This window comes from Giraffa tippelskirchi, chromosome 13 (genome assembly GCF_054371585.1).
Source record: "Giraffa tippelskirchi isolate mGirTip1 chromosome 13, T2T-mGirTip1v1.2.pri, whole genome shotgun sequence".
NCBI lineage: Eukaryota > Metazoa > Chordata > Mammalia > Artiodactyla > Giraffidae > Giraffa > Giraffa tippelskirchi.
The window spans coordinates 6,649,110-6,673,392 of NC_137287.1; the positions used below are offsets into that span (position 1 = coordinate 6,649,110).

Here is a 24,283-nt window from a genome sequence, read left to right on the forward strand (position 1 = left end):
GAAGGCAGATTCTTAACCAGTTGGACTGCCAGGGGAGTCCCTACTCTCAGCTTTAGAGAGAGAGGCTCTCTTTTAACCTCAATGACTTCTCCATCTTTCCTTTCCTATTCTCATCATGCAACTGGCAAGCCCGGCAGGGCCGAGATATGACTGCAGAACTATCGGGGAGAAACAGCCATAGAGGCTACCTGGCCTCTTCCTAGCTGGCTTAGGCCACAGACACAAAGCCTAGACATGGTGTCATTTAGTTAACAAGATACTTCTATAATGAGACCTGTGCCCAAAACTTCAGCTGGTGCCAAAGCATGCCTCTTACTTCCTGTCTCCTAGACAGATTCTGCTTTGGGCTCACAGCAGGTAGCTGCGCTCATGAAGGCAAAAGTCCAAGAATTCAGGGCACCAGGATCCAGATTTATCTTTTGTCCTCCTTATACCCTGAAAAGATGACCGATATCAGGCGCTGGGCTAGTTGTTGAGGAGTTACCCATCTGAAACAGATCTGCTTAGAAACCACAAGAGCCTCCTTTTTCTGCACAAGATGCTGCTTCCAAAAGCAGGACACATTGTAGCCTTAATTCCGCAGGATGTAGTTCAAACACTGTCCGTACACGCTGAGAAGGCTCAGAAGAAAAGAGTCCTTCAGAAAGGACCTCTTCACCACCGAGGGAGTTCGCTCCAGGAAGTGCCCCAGTTAACAGCCCCTTTTGCTCTTCTTGGATAGTTTGAGGACAAAGACAGGGATGCAGCCTCAGAGTGCAAAGCCAGCCCTCCTTGGCTTCACCCGGGCCCCCTCCGTGGCTCTTCCAACCCACCCTTCCTCTATTTCTAGGGATGAAAACCCCACAAGACCTGCCCTGCCTCCACCGTAAAACTGCCGATCTCCTGTTCATCTCACCCAGTGGAAATTTTGTCAGCCCACGTATAGGTAATGGCTATGGATTCTATAAATCCCTCAACAGTAAAATGACTCTATCAGAGGGAAACTAGTCAAGGAGACACCATCTGTTTTCCAAATCATTTTTTAAAGGCGGTTCCTCAAGTGAGTTTCCTTATGCTAAGCGTAGCAGGCACTTCTGTAGAGACACAGAAGTTGAATCACTCACCCCAGGCTACCAGGCATTACACTGTACCGCCGTCTCTGTGACATCGGTGAACCCAGGTCACCCTGAACACACAAGAGGGCTCAAACGCAGCCAGGGTCAAGGGTGCTGCCCTCATGTGTCCGTCACTAGGGCATCCCGCCTTCACACCTGTGCCTTTCCAGCTTGAACACCAGCGTCCTGAATGCAGCCTTTTGTCCCCTGGCCACCAGAGGTCGCTTTGACTCCAGTGGAAAGTTTCTGAAGCAAAGCAACTGTGGCTTCCACCATCATCTTGCCAAGTTTGAACTCCAATCAATTTAACACGTTTTTTTTTTTAAACATATCTGTATCCTGGGGGCTGTGAAGCACTTTTTTGTGTGTGAAAGTGAAAGTGAAATTGCTCAGTCGTGTCCGACTCTTTGCGACCCCATGGACTGTAGCCTACCGGGTTCCTCCGTCCATGGGATTTTCCAGGCAAGAGTACTGGAGTGGGTTGCCCTTTTCTTCTTCAGGGGATCTTCCCAACCCAGGGATTGAACCGGGGTCTCCTGCATTATAGGCAGATGCTCTACCATCTGAGCCACCAGGACTTTTAAAACTGAGCATAAAGTGATGTTTCTTATTATCAAGTACAGGCATACCTTTGAGATACACACCCTTGGTTCCAGAACCTCGAAATAAAGCGAGTCACACAGATTTTTCTGCTTTCCCAGTGTATGTAAAAGTTATATTCATACTGTGCTGAAGCCTATTAGGTGTGCAATAACATTATGTCTAAAAAAAAATGTATGGACTTTACATAATGAAGGACATCTTGCTGTCTGTGACAACACGGATGGCAGGAAGTTGAGGGTATTCTGCTAAGTAAGGAAGGCAGAGAAAGACCAACACCGTACGGTTTCCTTGTTTGTGGAATCTAAAAAACAAAACCAAGAATAAGTGAAAGGAAAGAAAACAAAACAATACTCACAGATACACAGAATAGATTATCTGTTTATGCGAGGGGGAGGAATTCAGAGGGGAAAAAGATTTAAGGCGGTCAACTGTATGGTGGTGGGGCATTAACTAGACTTACTGTGGGGGTCGCTTTGTAGTGTGTACAAATATCGAATTATTATGTTGTACACCTGAAACTAATATAATGTTGCATACCAATTCTACCTCAAAATAAATAAACAAGAAACATGTATGGACTTTATAAACACTTTATTGCTAAGAAATACTAACCATCATAATTTTAATCTCTTTGCTGGTGGAAGGTCTTGCCTTGATGTTGATGGCTGCTAACTACTCAGGGTGGTGGTTGCTAAAGGCTGCGACGGCTGTGAAATTTCTTAAACTAGGACAACGACGATCGACTGCATTGATTGACTCTTCCTTTCACAATTTCTCCGTAGCATGCAATGCTGTCTGATAGCACTTTACTCATAGCAGAACTTCTTTCAAAATGAGAGGCAACGCCCTCCAACCTTGCCGTAGCTTTATCAACTAAGTTTATGTAATACCCTCACTTCTTTCTTGTCACCTCAGCCTTCTTCACAGCAACAGCACCAGGAGTAAAATCTATCTCAAGAAACTATTTTCTTTGCTCACCTGGAATAAAAGACTCCTCATCCACTAGTTTTATCGTGAGATTATAGCAATTCACTCACGTCTTCAGGCTCCACTTCTAGTTCTCTTGCTTTTCCCACTGCATCTATAGTTACAACAGTAATATCAAAGGTCACCGATCACAGGTCACCATAACAAAGATCATAGTAATTTAGAAGTTTAAAATATTGCAAGAATTACGAAAATGTGACACAGAGATGTGAAGTGAGCAAATATTGTTGGAAAAATACTGTTAATAGGCTTGTTCAATGTGGGGTTGCTATAAACCTTCGACTTGTTGAAAAAAAAACCTCAGTATCTGTGAAGCATAATAAAATAAGGTCTGCCTGCATCTACAGAGAATAGACACCAAAAAGCTGAAATGTTGTGGGTGTACTGTGTACTCAGTCACTCAGTTAGTCGTGTCTGATTCTTTGCAACCCCATGGGCTGTAACCCACCAGGCTCCTCTGTCCGTGGAATTTTTCAGGCAAGAATACTGGAGCGAGTTGCCATTTCCTACTCCGGGGGATCTTCCCAATCCAGGGATGGAAGCTGTCTCTCCTGCATCTCCTGCATTGGCAGGCAGCTTCTTTCAACTGTGCCACCTGGGAAGTCACTGCAAAAATGGTTGAAAGGAACAATGTAGAAACAGTCACTGGGGTCTAGACTAGAGTATAAAGGGTCATCAGGACTGACTGCTTGGTTCAGACTTATAGGATGAATAAGAGGGATTTGGGTCTGTTGGGAGGCAATGGCAGGGCATTCCAGAAATCAATGTGAACAAAATAACAAAGAAAAATAAATAATAGCAAGGCAGGTTCAAGTCACCTGAGAATGAAGTCCCAAGTCACCAGGGTGGTTTTCAGACTGCTCCCTCCCTCCTCTGATAACCTAGCCAGTCAACTCCCCTTTTTTCACCCACATTCTCTTAGTCTAACCAAGCAGTCTGATCTTTATCCCTTGAACAGCCATGTTTTTTGTTACCCTTCATGTCCAAGGCTTAAAGTCTGCAAACTGAGAAAAAGGTAGCTGGGAAACCAAGAGAAGGGATGGTTTCAGGGGAAGGGAGAAGGAAGGTACTCATCTGTGGCAAAGGAAGTTTGAGATGACAATGGAACTTTCCAGTGGGGGAATCCAGTACATTTATTCAGCAAATGGTGGCACCTGCTGTGTGCCAGGCACTGTGCTCAGCACAGGAGAAATAGAAAATGAAGCCCTGGTGGTCCAGTGGCTAAGACTCCACGCTCCTAATGCATGGAGTGGAACCGAGGTTCCACCTTGGGTTAAGGAACTAGATCTCACCTGCTGCAACTAAAAATACTGCCTGCCATAACGAAGACCTGGTGCAGTCAAATAACTATTTTTATAAGAAAAAGAAAATGAAGACAGCTTGTCCTCTAGCAGGTATAATAGATATTAGATGGGTGAGAAGTAAGATTTAAATATCTAGGACTTCCCTGGTGGTCCAGTAGTTACGAATCCACCAGCTGCCAATGCAGGGGACACAGGTTAGATCCCGGATCTGGGAAGATCCCATGTGCTGTGGGACAACAGCCTGCACACCGCAACTAATTAGCACGAACTCTAGAGTCCCTGGGCCATAACAAGAGAAGCCACTGAAACGCGTACTGCAACCAGGAACGCTCCAGCACAGACAAAAATAAACGAATAAATTACAATTAAAAAAAAAATCTAGATTAGGTAACCATGCACACCAATCATAACTGAAGTCAATCAACAAGCACTGTGATAGGTGCTGTAAAGAAATAAAAGATGAGGAAGACACCATCCCACGAGGAACTGCCAAACCAGCTGAACAGGTGGGGCCAACTCACATGTGTGGTCAGCAGACGGTACAACCTGATTACCAAGTTTGCCAATCAGAGTCCTGAGTTACCGGGAATTGAAACCAACTCTGGCTAAATGAAACACAAAAGGAAACTGGGAAGCTCAAGGAATTGTCAGGAGGGCCAGAGAACCAGCAGACGATCTCACGCTAGAGACAGTGGCCCAAATCTCAAAGCATGGGATGCCTACACAGTACCCCTTGCTAGCACAGGACGCTGCCATTGGTGCCACCCCACCTGCGCCCTAGGTTTTGTCCTCTGACCCTCTGCCAGAATTCAGAGGTATTCAGGACCCTTCAGAATTCAAATTCAATACTTTTAATTCAGAATTCAAAGTATTCAGGACCCTTACCTGTCCTCATTACCCCATCCCCACCTCATTCCCTCCTGGATCAAAGTCCAGGTTGGTGCATGGATTGGCCGAGTCCAGCAGACAGGCTCATGCTGTGGGCACAAAAAGCAAATTCATATGCTACACTGCGAGTTTGTGCTATTTCCCCCTGGCATCATAATGTGAGGATTCCCAAACCCTAGGAAGGGGGTTTAGAGCCAAGGAAGTGAAAAAGAACGGCAAACATCTACCACACAAAGTATTCAGGACTCTTAGGAACAGCATATGATAAGGTCCCAATTGCTTAGTTAAAAAAAGAAGTTAAAAAAAAAACCCAGAGATGACTCCAAATGACATCATCAGAGAACAATGACTGCTTAAAGAATGAGCCAAAAATGGTTGTAGGGAGCATCATCATAAGAGGGAGAAAGACAGATCACAGACTCAGAAATGAAAGGCTTCAGGGGCCATCTGGACCCCCCTTCCACCCACTGCAGGAACTACTTCTACAACCAGATGAGAGAAGGCTCAGGGAGGTATCAGCATGGGCTTTGCCAGATAACAATACAAACACCAATCGCACCTATGAAGGAGAATCTCACCTCTTCTATTTTTCCATTTATACAAATGGCACCACTAATCCTTCAGACTCATCTTTGATTCTTCTTCCTTCTCTACTTAGATGAGTTCGCAACTTCAACTGATTGGCCCATTACAGGTATCTCTCCAATTTGTCCTACTCCATGGGCTTCCCTCATAGCTCAGTTGGTAAAGGAGACCCCGGTTCTCAATTCCTGGGTTGGGAAGATCCGCTGGAGAAGGGATAGGCTACCCACTCCAGTATTCTTGGGCTTCTCTTGTGGCTCAGCTGGTAAAGAATCCACCTGCAATGTGGGAGACCTGGGCTCAAACCCTGGGATGGGAAGGTCCCCTGGAGAAGGGAAAGTATTCTGGCCTGGAGAATTCCATGGACTGTATAGGCCATGGGCTCCCAAAGAGTCAGATATGACTGAGTGACTTTCACTTTCACTTTTCATTTCATCTTTGTGTCTAGATTCCCAAAACTGCCTCCTAGACTGGTGGTCCCTGACCTTTTGAGCACCAGGGGCCAGTTTCATGGAAGATAATTTTTCCACGGATGACTAGGGATGGTTTTGGGATGATTCATGCACATTATAATTACTGTGCACTTTATTTCAATTATTATTACATCAGCTCCACCTTAAATCATCAGGCATTAGATCCTGGAGGCTGGGGACCCCTGTCCCAGATGATCTTGCAGCCTTCCATTTGTTTTTTCAAATCATCCCCATATTACTATAAGATTAACCCTCTGAAAATGTTTTCACCAAGTTATTCATCAGCTTGGACAATCATAATGACTCCCAACTTCCCACTGCATCAAATCCAAACTTACCTGCAGATACAAGGTTATTGGAGCCACTAACTCATAGATTATCTATGTATATCATTCACTAACAATGAAGAAACATAGTCCACCATCTTCTAGCTAGTTTAAACCTCTTAGGTCTATGATTCTACATGAGCAAAACCCATATTTCTAACAATTCTCTCATGAATCTTATCTTCTCTGCAGCTAGGCACAGCATGTTGAGATAGGGAATTCTAGAAAATGCCATCTTTTCAAGGAGTGTAGGAGCTTACATCTCTGGATCTTCCGCACTTCCTCGGGCTGTTGCCTAGATCTCTTTGTCTCACTGCTCATTACTTCTTTATAAACAACCTTCTCCTCTACCCCATGAGCACATTTTGTTATTTTGCCTTCTGTCCTTCTTACACACTCTCATTCCTTCTTTTCACTCCGTAACAAAGTACCCTTTCTAACTCTAACAACTTACCTTATTGGTATTATTTCTGACCTAAAAAAATAACACCAAGATAGTTCAGCCAACATCTATGCCATTGGCAAGCCTATGACATAGGCAGAGGAGAAAAGGACATGAAAAAGAAAGGATGAAGAAAAAGTACTAGAAGAAAGAAGTTGGGAAAAGCAAATAGTAGTAATTACTATTGTTATCAGTAATTACTACTGATATTGCAATAACAACTGTTGACAATGTTTCAGATACTTTCTATCCAGCCTCAAATCTGACTTGCAAGGTTGGTATTGTTATCTTCATTTTTTAAATGAGGAAATGGAGGTTTAAATGACCCACCTGAGACTGTACATCAGGTAAGGGTCAGAGACCAGATTGCATCGCAGGTGAATTAAGCCCACCCTCTTGCAACTAAGGCATATGACCTCCATAAAGAAGAGTTAAGAAGAAAGAACACAAAGTGGAGACAGGTAGGGCCTTACCAACAATTGCTTCAAGTGCTACTCCAAAATAATAGCATCATTAGTTACCAACAATTGTCTAGAAAAATCCCATTAAGCTTTTGGCATGACAAAATTTAAGATTTCCTCATCCATTTATATGCAAAGTCCTTTAGCATGTGGAAACACACACTCACACTTGCAAATCCTGTCAAAAAACAAGTATTGCAATTTACCTCCGTCTCATCTTTACACTCGTGTCTGAGTTACACTGTTCCTTTTTAGCTTTGACCCATGCTAACTTTTCAAGATTTTCTTTATTTCTTCCTCTTTCTTTCCTCTTAATCATGTTTCTCCTCCTCTTTCTTACATCACTTTTCTATCAGCTTCTCCTCTTTTTATTTCTCGTCTGCCTCATTACCTACACCTTTCTCTTACTTTGAGTGTTGTTGCATCTAGCAGGCTCTCAGTAGATGTCTATTTTGAGCTCCATAGTTTTCTCATACCTGCCCCACCACTACCCTTTGTCTTTGCCTTCCTCATCATTCCTCCTTCTCTACAGATAGTTTCCACCCTGCTCCCTCTCGATCGCCCACACCCCTTCCGTTAAACCACCCTACTTCCTCACGAACTCCAGGGGTCATCTTATCCACCTCGTACCCCTTTTCCCGCCTTTTTGCCCCTAGGTTCCAAAGCGCGAGGACCTCATTGTCCTCCTCCCCCATCTTCCAACCAGACCACAAGACAGCCTTGTTACCATGACGACAGGGCTACTCAAAGCTGAAGTCGAGGACCTGGTTGCCATGGCCACCGCTTCTCCGCCTCCGGCCCCGCCCGCGCGCCCCGCAGCGTCGGCGCCTGCGCAGTACGCAGCGCATTGGTTCCCGGCGCCCCGGCGGACGGGGCGGGGCTTCAAGCGAGAGGGAGGGAAGGAGGCGAAAGGGTAAGAAAGGGAGTGGAGGTGGCGCCTACGGTGGCCGAAGAGGGACGCGCAGGGCCGGAGGCTGCAGGATGGTAGGCTGTGCGAAGAGGGAGGGGAGGGGGACCGAGGGGCGTGGGCTGCACCTGCAGGGGTCCTTGGGGGCTGCCCTCTGTGTGAGCCGCTCTTGTCCTTCCTCCAGTTCTCTGAGGCCTTCACTTACCTGGGCGGGTGGGCGAGCCGGCCTCGGAAGGAAGAGCAGCTGGAAATGGCTTTCGGGAGAAGCGGCGGGGAGTGGGCGCATTTGTAGGGCGAGAGGGAAGTGACTCGGGGGCGGCGGGACCGTCCGGAGCCAGGGGGAGCGCGCGGGTCGCGATCTCAGGGGTCCGAATCACTGCCGCAGGGAACTCGCGCGAGGCACGGGGGCTCGGGGGCCTGCTGGCGGACGGAGGCGGCGGGGGTCGCCTGTCTCCGAGACCCTCCGTCCACGTGCAGCCCAGAGAAGAGCGGCGGCCGGCGGGGAGGGCGGTGTGTGGGAGGGGATAGTTCCGGGTGCGAGGAGTGGACGTCCTGCCTCGGTGTGTCGTCCTGCCCACCTGGAGGCGGGGATGAGGTGGGGGAAGCCAGGTGGGCTCGAGTTTTGCTCTCTGGGACCCGGGGTTTGGTTTCCCGGCTCCGGTGCTCTTGGCTCTCTGCCCCCTACCCTATCCTCTTTCCGGAACGCAGGCCTTCCGTCTTCCTGCTCCCTGGCCCACTCTCCCACCCTAGCCTCCCTTGCACCACTCTTTTGCCCTCCGGCCACGCCAGCAGCGCTTCCCCTTCCCCTCTAGCAAAAAATACAGTTCTCTTGAATTCTGATCTGTAGCCGCCTAGACTAGTAGTGTTCCACACACCCAGGACTCCAGCCCTGGTGGCATACACAGAGAGAAGAGCTACAGGGGGAGGGAGATGACTCCAGGATGTGGCCTGCAGCCCCCACCCCCTGGAAATGGGAAACTGGGGGTGCACGGGGTAGTGAGGGCTCTGCACGTCTCCCTGCTCCACGTCCTTGTGCTTGTTCCAGGAACATTCCCTAGGCGAGCCACCCAGAATGACTGGGTCCAAACTGAAGAACTGAAAGGGAAATTGATCACCTGGTATCTGGGGAGGTGTGGGCATGTTAGGGAGGTACCTTAAAAGGAAGAAAAAAGGAATACCTCTGGCTATATGCCTGGATGGCTGAGTAGAGTGGAGGGTTCTGGAATCTAGGGGGTCCTGGTATCATGTGCTAACATGAAGGATACCGCTGGGCATAGGAGTAGAGGGCAATGTGTTGGGGACGTTGGCTAGAGTGTATGGCTGGGATGGGGCAGAGGGCTGAAGGAGCTTCTTGGAAAGAAAATACCTGATTTTAGGATGGTGGTGGGTAGAAATAGCAGGAAAGAAAGCAAACATCTCTTTGCCATCAACTAAGGGGCTGCTCGTCACTGTGCTAGCATTTTTCCCACCTTTGGAAACCAGCTTTAGGAAACAGCAAGTCAGGGAATAATAATAATGACATCCAAGGTGTTATAGTGCTTACTTCGTGCCAGGCGCTATTTCCTATGTCAGTTCCACCTAACAACTCTGTAAGGTAGGTACTTTTATTATTTCCATCTGACACACGGGGGAACTGAAGCCCAGAGACATGAAGTAATGCCCAGGGCAAATTTGTCAACTAGTAGAGCCAGGATTTGAACCCACATGACAGACGCAGAAGCTCTGACGCCCCCTCCAAGGAAAGGCACTTGCTGATGGGAATACCCAGTTGACCAGAAGGGCTGATGTTTTGAAGAAAGTAGGGTCTGTGAGGAGAGAAGAGTTGAATGGGAGGAGTCTGGGACTGTGTGGTTTTGGAGGACACAAGCTCAGAGAATCAAAGCTCTAAACCTCGGCTCTGACTCCTCCTTCCTCTCCCTACCCCCCACCCCCAGATGCGATTCATGCTGCTGTTCAGCCGGCAGGGGAAGCTGCGGCTGCAAAAATGGTACCTGGCCACCTCAGACAAGGAGCGGAAGAAGATGGTTCGGGAGCTTATGCAGGTGGTTCTGGCTCGCAAGCCCAAGATGTGCAGCTTCCTGGAGTGGAGGGACCTCAAAGTTGTCTACAAGAGGTGACTCCTCACCTACTTTCAGACCTGCCTGGATCCTGCCTGATTGGGGTCTGGGATGGGTTCATCTGGCTGGGAAATAGGCAGTCTCTTACGTCTAGCAGAGGTTCCCTGGTGGCTCAGACGGTAAAGAATCTGCCTGCAATGCAGGAGACCTGGGTTCTATCCCTAGGTTGGGAAGATCCCTGGGAGAAGAGAATAGCTATCTGCTCCAGTATTCTTGCCTGGAGAATCCCATAGAAAGAGGAGCCTGGCAAGCTCCAGTCCAAAGAGTTGTGAACACTAACTTACTAGGTCTGGGAGAGCTGAGAGCTAAGGACATGTGGAAGGCAGTGATGAACTCCAGCCAGCCTTTACTTTCGAAATTCACCTTGAAGAGAGTCTTGTTCTCTTTTGGTTTTGCTCAAGCCTGGTGCCTACTTCGCACATCTACCTCTGTCCCAAAGGCCCGATCTTACTGATTGCACACATCCCTTGCAGCCTCACTGAACAATTGTAGACCCTGTGCCACTTTCCCAATACCCACACCCACGGACACACAAACCCTTTGTGGTTCCTCTTCTGAGCAGGTGAATTTGTTGGCTTAGCTTTTGCTGAGTCAAACTGAATGGGTCAGAGGTCAAGAGGGAAAGAGCTTGTATCTTTGCCTGTGTTTATGAGAGGCACTAAGAGACACAGTGAGTTACTATTTGCTTACCCTGGAGCCACCCCACCTGTGTCCAGTAAGCACACAGATCAGGAATGGGGGGACATGGGAGGTTTGGGCACAGAATGCCTGGGTCCCGAAGCAGCCCCAGCAGCACTCCCAGCCATCCATCCCTCCTGTGTCCCTGTCCGCAGATACGCCAGCCTTTACTTCTGCTGTGCCATCGAGGGCCAAGACAATGAGCTCATCACGCTGGAGCTGATCCACCGATACGTCGAGCTGCTGGACAAATACTTTGGCAGCGTAAGTCTCTCCACCCACCCCAGTTTCCGCGCCCGGCAATCCCCTCTTTCTGCCAGACTCTGGGACCCTTCCAGTCTCTGTCCTGACTCAGGAAAGGGGAAGTTGGAACAGTGAGAACAGTAATTAATCTCCCTCTTTAAGCCTTAAGCCTATTAGCCATGCCTCTTAATCAGCCCCCCGCGGGAGAAGGGTGGGAACCAGAATCTGCCACTTAATCAATCCATCTAGAGCTCAGCTCAAACTTCTCACACAAGAACAGGAGCCACGTTCAGATAGTATCAGTGGTTCCTGACCTTGACTTTGCGTTGGAGTCTTCTGGAGAGTTTTTTTAAACAATAGCGTTGCCTGGGTATCACCCCCAGAGATTCTGAATGAACTGATCTGGGCTACAGCCTGGGCACTGGCAGTGAGCTCACATCTTAGATGGGGAACAGTAATAACTCCATAATTTGTGTTCCACTTAACAGTTTACAAAGAGCTTTCAGGTTCTCCTGTTTGCTCCTCATTCCATGAGTAGGTGTTGGTGTCTCCATTTTTGGAAGAGAAAACGGAGAAGTTAAATGGCATGTAGAGTTTGCTGGTTTCCTTCTAGGCTTTCCTGGCTCAGTGGTAAAGAATCTGCCTGCCAATGCAAGAAATGTGGGTTCGATCCCTGGGTTGGAAAGATCCCCTGGAGAAGGAAATGGCAACCCACTCCAGTATTCTTGCCTGGGAAATCACATGGGCAGAGGAGCCTGGCAGGCTACAGTATATGCAGTCACAAAAGAGTCGGACACGACTTAGCGACTAAAACAAGAGTTTGCTTGTTAGTGTCAGAGTGCGCCTTAGAACTGAAGTCATTTACACCGTGATCCTGAGTCTCCTTCACTGCCCTGTCACAGCGCCTGGGGGTGCGGGGGGTGGGGTGGGGATGGGCAGGGAAGCTGACCCAACCTCTGGTAGGATTTGTGTCATAGATTTAGGGGAGAAGGCAACGAGTCAGGGTCAAGGGTAGACTCGAGCAACTAATATCTCATGATCACAGAGGAAGAGGCAAGAGAAGGAGAAGGAAAAGCCTAACCCAGGACGAAAGCCTAGGGGTCGGGAGGACATAGACCTGGGGCAAGAACCCAAGGTGGAGAGGGGTGGTCATGAAGGCCACAGAGCCAAGGTGGGGAAAGAGCTGGGGAGGCTGGGGTGCAGGTAAGGGGGTAGAAGGCACCTTGACCCTCACCTCTACCTCCTCCCCCGCCCCCCCAGGTTTGCGAGCTGGACATCATCTTCAACTTTGAGAAGGCCTACTTCATCTTGGATGAGTTTCTGATGGGGGGAGACGTCCAGGACACTTCCAAGAAGAGTGTACTGAAGGCCATCGAGCAGGCGGACCTGCTGCAGGAGGTACGGGTCCGGGACAGTGAGGAGGAGGAAGAGGACCGTGGCCGAGGGCGCCCTCCCTACCCTGGACCCCTCGCCTGCGGACCCCAGCTGCCCCCTTCCCACCGCTACCGAAGCGGCCCCCCTCCCTGTGGCGTCTGGCCCCCACGCCACCAGGTTGGCCAGCTGGCCCTCAAGCCCTGACTGCTCAGGGAAGGAGGTAGTGGGGGTGGCACACAGCCCCCCTGGACCAATTCCCCTCCTCCTTCTCCCGAGACCCAGAGTGCCTTTGTCCCACACTTCTCTTGGCGTTTAGGGTTGCCTGGAGAAGTGGAGAAGGGGCACACAATAGGGCATTGTTTTTCTTCCCTGGTGTCTTCCCTTTTTTTAAAACACACACACATACTCAAAGCCTCTGCTAAGAAGCAGAATTTTGCCTGGGGATTTGGGGGTTGGGGTCAGGGGCACCTGGTTGTTGATTCTTTCTTCTATCTGTCACCCCCGCCCTCACCCCATTACTGCCTGCCCCCTCTCTGCTGTGCCACTGCTGAGCCTTGGTGCAAGGAGATGAGTCACCGGAACCTGCAGTGATGAGCAAGCCGGCCTGAGCTGGCTCTGAGGAGGGGGAGAAGGGGGGGGGCTCATCCGTGCAGCAGGAAAAAGGGTAGACTCCGACTTGCCACCTCACTGGTCCAGCTCCCCCCATCTCTCTCTCTCTCTCTCTCACACACACACACACACACACACGTACCCTGGCACTCACACACCCACCCTGTTACTCTCTCAGACCCTTATGACTCATCTCTCTGCAGTCTGGTCCACCTTTCCTCAGGGACCCGATGCCAACTTGTTACTGCCTTCCCCAACTCTGGAGAAAAACACAAAAGGTCCCACCCAACCATCTGCCACCTCCAGCCCTGGGAAAGCAGGTTTCCCAGCCCCCCAACCCCCATTTTACTCCCTTCCCTTCAGCTAGTAAGGTTGAGCCCCCTGCTCACCAAGCTCCTGGCTTTGGGTTCTCTGGGTGGTGGTGGACTCAACCTGGTTGCCTCGGTTGGCTCTATGGGGTGGTCTCAGGAGGCTGGGGAGCTCCCCTGAGGGTCCCCAGCCATTCCAGCCTTGGGCTCACTTGGGCTTCTCTCTCCCCTCTCCCCCGTGTCTCTCTGTGTCCACCCCCCCAACCCCGGCCTGCCCTTGTGATTGCTGCCCTCCCTGCCCTCCTCACCCGCACCCCATCTCTCCTGGTGTCTCCCCATCACCCTCTGTCTGTCTCTGCCTTAGGAGGATGAGTCGCCACGCAGTGTGCTGGAGGAGATGGGTCTGGCATAGCCCCCGCCCTGGGGCCAAGTGGAGATGTGGGGATCTGGTGGGGAGGTGGGGCATCGGTGGCCCTTTTCCTCTTGGTGGGACCCAGCTGCGCCTGCTCTGCGGCCTCCCCTTTTTCTGCAGTGAGCTGTGGGCTCAGGACCCTCAAACATTCCCTCCCCCTCCCCCATCTCCTGTTTCCCCTTTTCCCAGTGAAGGTTTTAAGGAGCTAGGAGGCAGGAAAATATGACCAAGTCGGGGGTGCTATTTGGCTTTCATTCTCTGCCTTTGAAGAACTAGTGTCACCCCAAACTTCCCCCCACCCTTATAACTGTAAATATATAAATATGTCAGGTTAAAGGGAAAATGTTTTCAGGGCTCTTCTCTTCTCCCTGCCCCATAACCTACCTCCAGCCCTCCCCGCAGCCAGCCGGGGGTGGCCTCTCTGCCTGGGAGGGGGACTTCTGTGTCTCCAGAGGGAAGTCCTTTTCCCTCATCTGCCCCTCCCCTTCCTTCTTGGCTGCAGTGGGGCCTCTGTCCAGTGCCCGGGGAGGAACAACATAGTTAATTTTTTTCTAACCTTGCTACTTTGAGGGAAGGGAGGGCTGGGGGGAGGGCAGGCTTTACAGAAGACTGGGCCCTGTCCCTCCTTCACCCTTCTTCAATTCTGGGTGAGGCAGGAGCTAAGGGGGTGGGGTGGGGAAAGTGTCTGATTCTTTTTCCTTCTCTCTGAAATAAAAGGAAAAGCATTTCTGGACTTTGGCTTGCTTAGGCTCTGTGAAGGAAGGCAGGGCTGCTGGGATCACTGAGGACAGAAAGGGAACCCTGCCCATTCCATTCCACTCTTCCCTGGAACTAGGATTGCCAGATTTAGGGCCAAAAAAAAAGAGGACACCCAGTTCAATTGCTTAAAATAATGAATAATGATTTTTTAGGATAAGTATGTCCTATGCAGGGCTTCCCTGGTGGCTCAGTGGTAAAGACTCCGCTTGCCAGTGCAGGAGACTCAGGTTCAATCCCTGGGTCAGGAAGATCCCCTGGAGAAGGGAATGGCTACCCACTTCAGTATTCTTGCCTGGGAAATCCCATGGACAGAGGATCCTGGCGGGCTACAGTCCACAGGTTTGCAAAAGAATCCGACACGACTGAGCATGCACATATATACTTAGAAAAGGTTTGAGAAGCGGCTAAAACCAGGAAGTGTCTTCAGTTGCCAACACCTCCCCATAGGAGGTGTTGGTCATGTGAAGTACCTAGGACCATGGAATTTAGGGAGCAGTTAAGGAAGGTGGGTGAGGAAGGTGGAGCAGGGGCGGTGGGGAGCTGCCTGAGTGGCCCTGGGATGGTTCAAAGATCTTACTAGGTGGCCCAGAGCTGCCGTTCCTTATTCACTCTGCATCTCTCTGCCCAGGGCGTGGGGTCTTGTGACTAACTTGTGACTAACAGTCAAGCTGGTAGTGGAATTTAGGGCTTTCTAAAGGATGTGAACCTATTCTACCCCCGCCCCTCAAATATGGTTGAAAGAGGTTCTATCACTCAACCCTCGCTTTTGAGCAGAAGGAGGCTGGCGCTTCCCTCACCGCCCCTTGGGAAGGACCACACAGGCCCAAGGGGACGGGTGAATAACCGAGAACAAAGTCCTAATAAAATAGTCACTTTTATTTCTTAGCAAAACTATTTCCTCCGTGAGGGGTATTTACAACAGAGTAGGGAAAGAAGGGGTAAATTCACAGCGATCCAGAGAGGGCAGAGTGGCTCTTGGGAAGCCCAAAGGGCGGGAGACAAGACACTTCACACAGTTAACTGGAAATGCTTTTTCCGGTTTCAGATCGGGACATCCCAAGAGAGGGACTAGGTGGGGACAGGGTCCCACGTGGGGAGTCGGGGGGGTGGGGGGCAGGGAACTCGCACAAACTACCCGCCCGCCTGTGCTGGCTCCGGGACCCCCGCGAGTGAGTTTGAGGATTTCGGGCTTCCCACCGGCGAAGACGTCTTGACGGGTCTGGGCGCAGTGCGGGAGCGGGGCGGCCCGCGGGCGGGGGGGGGCGGGGCTGAGTGGCGGCCGGGGGCGGGGCCGGGCGCATGCAAACACCTAGGGGCAAAGAGGAGCAACACGGAGGGGGGCGCGCGGGGGCGGGGCCGGGGCCAGGGCGCGTCACGGGCGCCGGAGCAGCACGTGCTCGATGTAATTCTCCAGCTCCTCCTGCTCCTGCAGCCGGCGCTCCTCGGCCTCCGCCTCCTCCTGCGCGCGCCGCGCCTGGGCCTCCCGGTCGGGATAGTGGCGCGAAGGCGGCAGGGCGTGGTGGTAGTGGCGGCGGCGCGAGGCGGCCGGCGGCTGCAGCGTCCGCGGCCGGATGTAGTTGGGGAAAGGGTGGTAGGGCCCCGGGGAAAACACCTCGTCCTCCTCCCGATCCCACGGCGGGAGCACCTCGTTCCAGTCGGGCAGCTCTTCTCGGGCGGGGGCAGGGGGCGGGGGCTGCGGGGAGCGGGCGTGAGTCGGGGCCGGAGCGGCCCGGGGGGGCGGCACAGGCTCGGGAGGGGCGTTCTTCTTCCGCTTCCGCTTCTCTTCCACCTCCTCGATGATGCTGACCACGTCGTCCGCGGGCAGGTGGAGTTTGGTGGACAGCTCAATGAGGCTATCGATCGTCTGCGGGTCCATCTCTTCGTCGTCGTCCTCGTCCTCTGCCCCGCCCTCCTCTGCCCCCTCGGCCTCCTTTCGTCGGTGGCCGGGCGTCTCCTCCTGGGAGCGCTTGTCTTCGGCTCCGGCTTCGCCGTCCTCCTCCTCGGCGAACAGGAGCGCGTTCTGTCGCGCCCTCTCCGCCTCCTCCGCCTCCGCCTCCGCCTCCGCCGCCTCCTCATCCTCCTCCCCCATCCTCTCCTCCCCGCCGCGTCTCTCCTGCTCCGCCTCCTCCTGCTGCCTCGCTGTCTCTCGCCCGCCCCCCTCCTCCTCTTGCAGCCCCCGACCCCCCAGGCCGCGCTGCCGAGCCTCGCCCTGCAGCAAATACTGGAGCAGCAGGTCGGAGGCGAGGTCGGCCAGCCGCTCTTCCTGCGCCGCCGCCTGCCGGGTGGCCTCCGCCTGCCGCCGCCCGGCTTCTACCTGCGCCAACCCTTGCTGTAGAAGGCGCTCCCCCGCCTCAGTGCCGCCCAGGAGGGTGGTCTCCGGCCGGCGCGCCTTGGGAAAGGGAGCTGCCAGGCCTTGGTACGCCTTGGACAAGGGTGCCAATGCCTCACCTAGGTGTGTTTTGGAGGAGGACCCTCCTTCCCCGAACTGGTGGGCTTCGGAAAGGGGTCCGCTCTCAGGCACACGCGCCTGGAATTGCGGGGGAGCAGGGGGCGGCAGGGGCGCGCGCTCCGGGACGCGCGCCTGGAACTCTCCCCAGGAAGCGCGCCACACGCGCTCCGGCCCGGGGCTCTCCAGGTTGACTCGGGTCAGCGTGTGCGTGCGGGTTTCCGTCTCTGCTGCTGCCGTCTCTTGCTGGCGTTTGGAGCTGCTCGGACTGAAATCTCTCAGTTCCTGAAGCAGGGAAGCTAGCGCTTCGAGCTCCTCCGAGGGGTCGGCCGCCTCGGCACCATTCTCCTGAGTCTGAGGGCGAGGAGGGGCCGCGGGCGCCTGGGTCTCTGGCGCTGGGAGACTGTGGGTCTGGCTGCGCACGGTCTCGGTCAGCAGAGATTCTGCTGTTTCTTCCTCTGGCCGCTGCTGGGAGCCGCCGGGCGCCGGGGGCGAGGCCGGACGGTCGAGTGCCTGCAGCAGCACCGCGGCCAGCGCCCGGGGATCCACGCCCTGGAAAAGCTCTCCCTCGTCCTGCGGCTCTGAATTTCGAGCGGCTCGGACCTCTGGGGCGCTAACATCCTTCGGCCCGAGCACTGCGTCCCCAGCTACCGGCTCTTTATGCTCAAAGCTGGGAGGAGGTGGCGGAGCCTCAGGGTGCCCGGGGGGCGCTGCTCCCAACCCCCTGAGCAGTAGGAGCAGGCAGAAGAGGACAGTAGCCGGCAACCTGAGCGATTTCATGACCGAAGGACTGCCGGAGACTGTGAAAAAAAAATTAAAAAAAAAATGGAAGGGACCAAAGAAAGAGGGATTCTGTAAGAATTTTTCCGCTCTCTGATTTTATATCCCCTTCCCCCATATTTAATCAGGAAATCCGGGGCTTCCCTTGTCCCCCTAACCTTACCCAGAAAAGGGACGTTTAGGAGCAAAGGAGGACAATGTTGTGCCGATCTCTGGAGTCGTGTAAATAGGGAAACGCCTGCAACCCTTGCTCCCCCAGTGCCTCCTCGCCCCCTTCCTTGAGCCATCTGACTGCCAGCGCCCACATACTAAGCGGCAAGGATGCAGGGGGAAAAAATCTGCTCCCTCCCCGCAGGACTCCCCGGATGGTGCGTGGGCGACTTCAGCAGCAAGAGAAAAAGCGGCGACTCCCCCATTATAGGGACCCTTCCTGGGGGCTCCCCGCTGTGTTTTCAACACTCCCATCAGTGGGGAGAGAGAACCCTCCCTTCACGCCCACGACTGCCGAGGGTTTGAGGGACGGACAGCAGAGTATTTACCAGCTGGTGCCACGACGCGGGAGGTGGAGAGGAGGGTCGGGGCGGGGTGGGGACAGGGGAAGATCGGGACGCGTCCGCCTCGGCTCCGAGCGGTGGCTAGGATACGAGCGATGGTCGAGGTCTGGCGTCCAGTGCGCTGGGCTCAGCTGGGTCCGCGCGGCTCCGGGAGACTCGCTCGCTCAGGCTTCAGCACGCTGGACAGCGCCCGCGCCGCCACCGCCTTATAAAGAGGAGCGCGCGAGGTCACGTGGGAATCGCCCCGCCCCATTGACGTCAATGTTCATTCATGGGGAAGCGGGCGGGCGCCTAGAGGCGGGAGGACGCCCAACGATTGGAAGATGCGTGCCTCTCCCGGCCCGCGCCTGCGCGCTGCCGGCCTCGGTTGGAGGGGCGTGCGCCAGCCTAGCACCGGGGAAATGAATGAATGAAGGAATGAATGAATGAAATGCTGAGGCGGGCGGGGCAGGGGGCTATGAATGAATGAAGGAGGGACGAGGAGAAAAGGATGAATGAATGAATGGAAGAATGAATGGAAGGGTGAATGCAGAGACGCTGCAAGGCGGGAGGGTGGGTTACAGAGCAACCTGCAGCGGCGGGAACCTGGCGAATGGAATAGGGTGGGGGCACTTCCAGCGTCTGACTGGGCCCCAGTAGGAGATCCATACTGGGAAGGGGGAAGACAAGACTCCAAAACTGAGGAGAGAGCCAGACTCCCCGTCTCCTTACTGCAGGGTCCATGGCAAACACGCCCAAGGACAGCGTGAACCTGAAAGAGAAGGGATGGTTCTGCGCGCCTGCGGGCGCTGTCCGCGGATCTGCGGTGCGGAGTGCGTGCCCTGGGCTGGGGCACATGGGTGGATCTTGCGGTTTGAGTGATCTGGGCAGAAAGGACCCGAGTTGGAAGAGACAGGGGAAAGATTGAGGATATGTGTGCCTCTGTGTCGTGTCTGTCCATGGTCGGTGCGTGTCTGGAGAAAAAGGTGTGTCTGTCCTTCTGTCCAGTTGACTCTGTAGCGTGTGTTGGCGCTCCCGCTGTGCCCTTTTTCAGACCACCTCTCCCCACCACCTGCCTGCTTCTTCCCCTCCCGCTGCTACCCCCCAAAGGACGTTTGGAGGACGAGAGCAGACCTGGTGGGGAGGGGGTTGTGCAGGTGTAGGGGGGTGACTCAGTTCAATCTCTCTTCGTTGCTTAAAGGGAAGATTTGAACGCGATGGGGGTGGGGGGTGGAGGGTGGGAGTGCAACGTCAGAGATCACCCCTCTCTGCCACCAGACCCCTCGTCCGAATCTCCTGTCAGAGGGGTTGGGGTTGGGGGCTTGGACAGTTAGAGGTTCGGGCGGGGGGGGGGCGATGACGCACAGATTGCGCAAAGAGAATCCATCAGCGAGCCGGGTCCAGTGAAGGGAGACCAACTGTAGGCGGGGGTGCGGGGAGGACGGAAATGAGGAGGGGGCAGGGAGAGGGGAGGGAGGCAAGGGGAGCAGCCACTGCAGGAATGAAGGAGAGGGAGGGAAGCTGGAGGGGGGCTGCGGTGCAGGCAAAGAGCTGTGCGGGGGTGTGGGCAGGGAGAGGGGGGAGTGGAATGACACATGCCAGACACACAAGAACTGCGGACACAGGGCTGCCCGTGGGCACATACAGGGCACCCTCGCCCTAAGACTCTGGAAACCGGGATCGGGGCTGCCTGCCAGGAGCTCAGAGACTCTTTCAGAGCCAGTCCTCAACCCCTTCCTCATCTTCCTAGTATTGACCCTCATCCTCTCCTCTCTCTTTCTCTCTCTCTCTCCCTCTCTCTCTCTCTCTCTCTCTCACACACACACACACTCACGTGCTTTCCCTCTATAGCCAGCAGTGGCTTCTCGGGTCCATCAGTGGCTCCACTTTCCCAGAAGAAAGCCCATCAGCTCTGCGGGGGAAAAGGTGGGGAGGAGTAGAGAGAGAGGAAAGAGAGAAGAGATGGGGGCAGGAGAGGGAGGCAGGCAGGCAGGCATCTGGAACAGGTAGAAGGATCAGGCTAAAGAAAAAAAAAAAGGAAGGAGAACCAAGGTGACTGTGAAGATGCCAAATAAAGGAGGGAGAGGAGGGGGCAGCAGACCTGAGACTGGGCTTCATCGCCCTCCCCCCAAACTATCTAGGGCCTCCCCCTACCCCTATGGGTCCCCCTCATTCCTCTTCCTCTTCATCCCACCTCCCCTTTATCCTCCCTGCCTGGTTACTGAGAGCAGTGAAATGGGGAGGGGGGGTCACGTTACCTTCCTGAGGAGGATGAATCAGAGAGAGATGGCTCAGACATCTGGTGGGGGGAGGGGAAGCCATCCAAGAGAGAAGGGAAGAGGGAGGGAGGCAAGGGGGACAGACCGAGAGGCTGATGGGGCTAAGAGACCAAGTATGAGATGAAGGAGACAATCATCTAGAGAAACTGTGTTCCCGTGGGCTTGTGTCTGTGTATGTACATATGTGTGCATTGTGTTTGTGTGTATACAGATGAATGAAACAGGGGGAAAGAAAGGGAATGGGGAGGCCAATTATGTATTTAATCAGATAGAGAATGGATAGGCATGGGAGCGTTCCAATTTAAATACGTAAATTTTCTCTTTCAATCTGTGGGGGTGTGTTTTTGCCTGTTTCCAGGTGTCTGTGTGTAACTATGAGTGTTTGTGGGTCTTGATTCCTCTGAGTGCCTGTATACCTGTGCGGTTGGGAGTCTGAGTGCATCCACTCTGAGCATCTGCTGGTGTGTGAAAAGCATCAACTGGCTTGGTGCGTCAACAATGTGTGTGTACCCCAGTGTCTTTGTGCTTTTCTCTGGATCCTTCCATGCTTGTTGATATATGTTGTTACGTGACTTCTACATGCCTTTGATCTTTCCTACCCCTCCCCCACATTTACCTTCACCTCTAAATTTCTGTGCAGGAAAGTCTCAGTTTCTTAGCCACTCTTCTGCAGCTCCCAAGTTCAAGCTTTTCCCTTTTTTTTTTTTTTTTAGCATGTTCCCTCCTTCCTTCATTCTTCTCCAACCCTTTCTTCCTCCACTCAGCCCAGAAGTCCAGGGGAGCTTCTCAGAAATCGACATCCCAAGAGTCTCAGTCATTATGGCATGGGGGAGGGGACAGTGAGGTAGAAGCCAAGGGCAACAGTGTTGGTGATTCCACCATCTAGATTTTGTCTGTATGGGCTCTGAATCTCTGGGTCTGATTATGTCTCTCTCCATCCCAGTTCCCTGCCTGGGGTCATCTCATTCACACACACCCCACCTCTCAAAGATGTGCTGTGCCTTTCACATCCTACTGCCTCTAGGGGCTTCTAGAAAAGAGCTGGACTGGGGACAGGTTCCTGGGATTGGAGAGAGGAGGGAGATGACAGGAAAGAAGGAGAAATGAGAGAGACAGAGCTGGAAAAGGCAAAGCTGAGACGGGGAGTAGGAGGAGATGCCTGTTTGCTCTGAGATACTTGTACAAATCCATCTCTGTGTCTTTGTTTCTAAATCTCTCATACTCTCCAGGAGGGTGCTAAGAGAAGATGGGGTCCAACCAAGTAGAGATCCAAGCTGAAGGTTTGGAAAACCAAGGAAGAGGGACAGAGCACTGGGTCTTTTCCCTGAGAAGGTTTGGGAAAGAAGAGGGTAGGGGGGTGGGTCCCCCTCCCCACCGTGCATCTCACTCCCCTCTCTTCTTCCCTTCCCCCCAACCGGTGACTCACCTCTGCAGCCTTTAATGCGTCAGCGATGGTGGGGGGGGGGGGAGACCGGCAGGGAGGGGCACTTTATGAGGGAGGCTGGGGTCTTCACTCTGAATTGAAAGAAGGTGCCTAAGAACCCCCTGGAAATGACCCCATTAGAATGCATCATTGCCTATCCCCTGCCCACCCCAGTTCAGGAGGGTTTGGAGTCCTGGGAAGGGGACTGAAAGAGGGCTAGGGGCTACTGGTGGGTCTGGGAAGGATGAATAATAAGGAAGGGGGTCCTCACCCTGATTTTTAATCCCAAGGTCCTATTACCTCATACCCCCACCCACTCCTGTGTGGGGGAGGGGAGACCCAGCAAGACGGAGGAGGGCAAAGCCGCAGAGATGAGTCACCAAGACAGGAAAAGAGAGAGAGAGGAAAAGAGACAGAGATGAGGAGAGACACAAAGAGAGACAGCTACTGGAAAGACTGAGAAAGGAAGACACACACACACACACACCATCACACCATCACACCATGAAGATGGTATCCACAAACTAATAAGAGAAAGGAGACTGTGTATTTCCATAATCCTGAGCCAGACTTCAACATCCACTTGCCACACACACCACTATCATTCACAGTTACACTGATATCCTGAGACACACCCTCTTACACAAACACAATGTCACACCTAGTCTAGCAGAGTCACCTAGACACATGTTGAAGATGTAACCAAGACAGTGGAGTGGAGGTTCAGGTTGAGAGCCCTCGATTTTTTTTACACGGGATGATGAGAGAAGGTAAAAGCCCTAAAGGGATATAACTTCAAAAATCCAAGACTCACGGGCTATGCCTTGCACACGCAACAATACAGAGTCTCCCACCTCTCCGTGCACACATACATGGTAACATATCAAGAATCCTCCTTATTAAGAAGCCACTTGAAGTGCCTGGTTCTGGGGTACGCCAGGCGCGTAGCCCCGAATACATCCCACCCAGATATCCCCTGACTCATACACACATGTACAGAAACACAGACACACAAAGACGCCCATGGACACACTCACACGGACGGAAACCACCTTGCGCTGCCTCGCCCGCGTCCGCGCAGGTCCTGGCGCCCCCGCGTGGTACTTTTCGGGATCGCAGTCCCTGTCGCTGCGGAGCTCGGCTCCCGCGGGGCAGCGCCCAGGCTCCCTCCACCTCTTGCCCCTCCGGTGCGGTGCCCACCCAGGAACGGGGAGAACGGGAGCGCGCTGGCCACGAGAGAGCCGACAGCTGGGAGTTAGACCCTTGAGTCGTGGGGATGAGGCAGGCTGGTTGCGGATGCCACGGGGAACTTGCAAGAAGAGCAAGAATTTGAAACAGCAGTGGACCACCCCTCCACCGCCCCCCCCAACACACACACCCCCGTCCCCGGTCCAGGGGAAAGCGAGGCCCGGGGCCGGTCCAGGCGCCGCGCAGCTGCCCGCCTCGGTTCTGAGCAATCACTTCTTTCTGCCGCTTGGCTGGGGTGGGGGTGGGGGCGCGCCACGGCCAGCAGCCCTCCCCAGCTCCCCTCCAGGAAGTCATTAGCCCCGTTGCCACAGGGCTTAGAGATCCTCTCTAATACAGGCTGCTGGGGAAGTGGGGGAGGACAATGCATCTCAGCCCTCCTCACTGAGAAGAAGTGAAACAGACCCAGAAGGTGGGCTAAGGGGCCCGTTTTATTGCAGCACAGCCATGGCTGAAGTGGCAGGGAGGCTCGGCAGCTCGACCAGGCACAGGGAACAGCCAAGCAAGTCAGAGCAGCATAGCCCGAACGGGGGAAAGTGGGGAACAGAGGCTGTCCCCTTGGTCCACCCCTGTGCACCCCCTGTCGCCCTCCTCTGTCCACGTCTTTGATTCCATCCCACCCCCCACCTCGCCGTGCCCGCTCTCAGTGACTCCCTTTGGACAATGACTGTCCATTGTCCAACAGGAAGCTTCAGCTACAATGCGATTCTGACGTGTGCTCTGGTCTGGGGACACCTGGTTTCTAGTCCTTGCCAGGCTCCCAGCTATCGTGAGCCACGTGGAAGTCACTCGGGTCTTTCGGAGCCTCCGTGTCCTCCCTCTGCGGGAGACGTCAGGATCCTGTGTTGGAGACAGCGCTGTGCAAATGCAGCTGTTACTACTTGCATTTAAATAGAAGACTGTCCAAGTCCACAGAAAGCGTAAAGAGGATGGGAGGGGTGTCCAGAAATATCTGGAGGTGGGGGTTCCAGTTGTGCTAGAAGGCAGCCGGGTTAGAAGGACGAGATAGC

At 53.3% G+C, this 24,283-nt stretch overlaps 2 protein-coding genes and 1 long non-coding RNA gene across 5 annotated transcripts; 1 reads left to right on the forward strand and 2 right to left on the reverse strand.

The window, feature by feature from the left end:
• Positions 1-1,778: 1,778 nt before the first annotated feature.
• On the reverse strand, positions 1,779-8,698 carry LOC145530895 (uncharacterized). The gene is made up of 3 exons (XR_014072083.1): positions 8,273-8,698; positions 2,676-2,778; positions 1,779-1,998 (listed from the first exon to the last, which is right to left on the reverse strand). It is a non-coding gene; the product is annotated as an uncharacterized LOC145530895 (long non-coding RNA).
• On the forward strand, positions 8,103-14,541 carry AP1S1 (adaptor related protein complex 1 subunit sigma 1). Of its 3 annotated transcripts, none has more exons than XM_081552253.1 (5): positions 8,103-8,144; positions 10,002-10,180; positions 11,018-11,126; positions 12,366-12,509; positions 13,764-14,541. In XM_081552253.1, exons 1-5 carry the CDS (start codon positions 8,142-8,144, stop codon positions 13,806-13,808), a joined length of 480 nt encoding a protein of 159 aa, XP_081408379.1. In that variant the 5' UTR covers positions 8,103-8,141; the 3' UTR covers positions 13,809-14,541. The 3 variants fall into 3 exon arrangements, with proteins under 3 accessions (XP_081408379.1, XP_081408380.1, XP_081408381.1); XM_081552254.1 differs by having other exon boundaries at positions 12,366-12,503; positions 13,761-14,541; XM_081552255.1 differs by lacking the exon at positions 8,103-8,144 and adding an exon at positions 9,297-9,661 and having other exon boundaries at positions 12,366-12,503; positions 13,761-14,541.
• An 887-nt stretch (positions 14,542-15,428) lies between these two features.
• VGF (VGF nerve growth factor inducible) lies at positions 15,429-18,472 on the reverse strand. Its single transcript, XM_081552252.1, has 2 exons — positions 18,333-18,472; positions 15,429-17,813 (listed from the first exon to the last, which is right to left on the reverse strand). Exon 2 carries the CDS (start codon positions 17,791-17,793, stop codon positions 15,940-15,942), a length of 1,854 nt encoding a protein of 617 aa, XP_081408378.1. The 5' UTR covers positions 17,794-17,813; positions 18,333-18,472; the 3' UTR covers positions 15,429-15,939.
• Between the last annotated feature and the right edge of the window lie 5,811 nt (positions 18,473-24,283).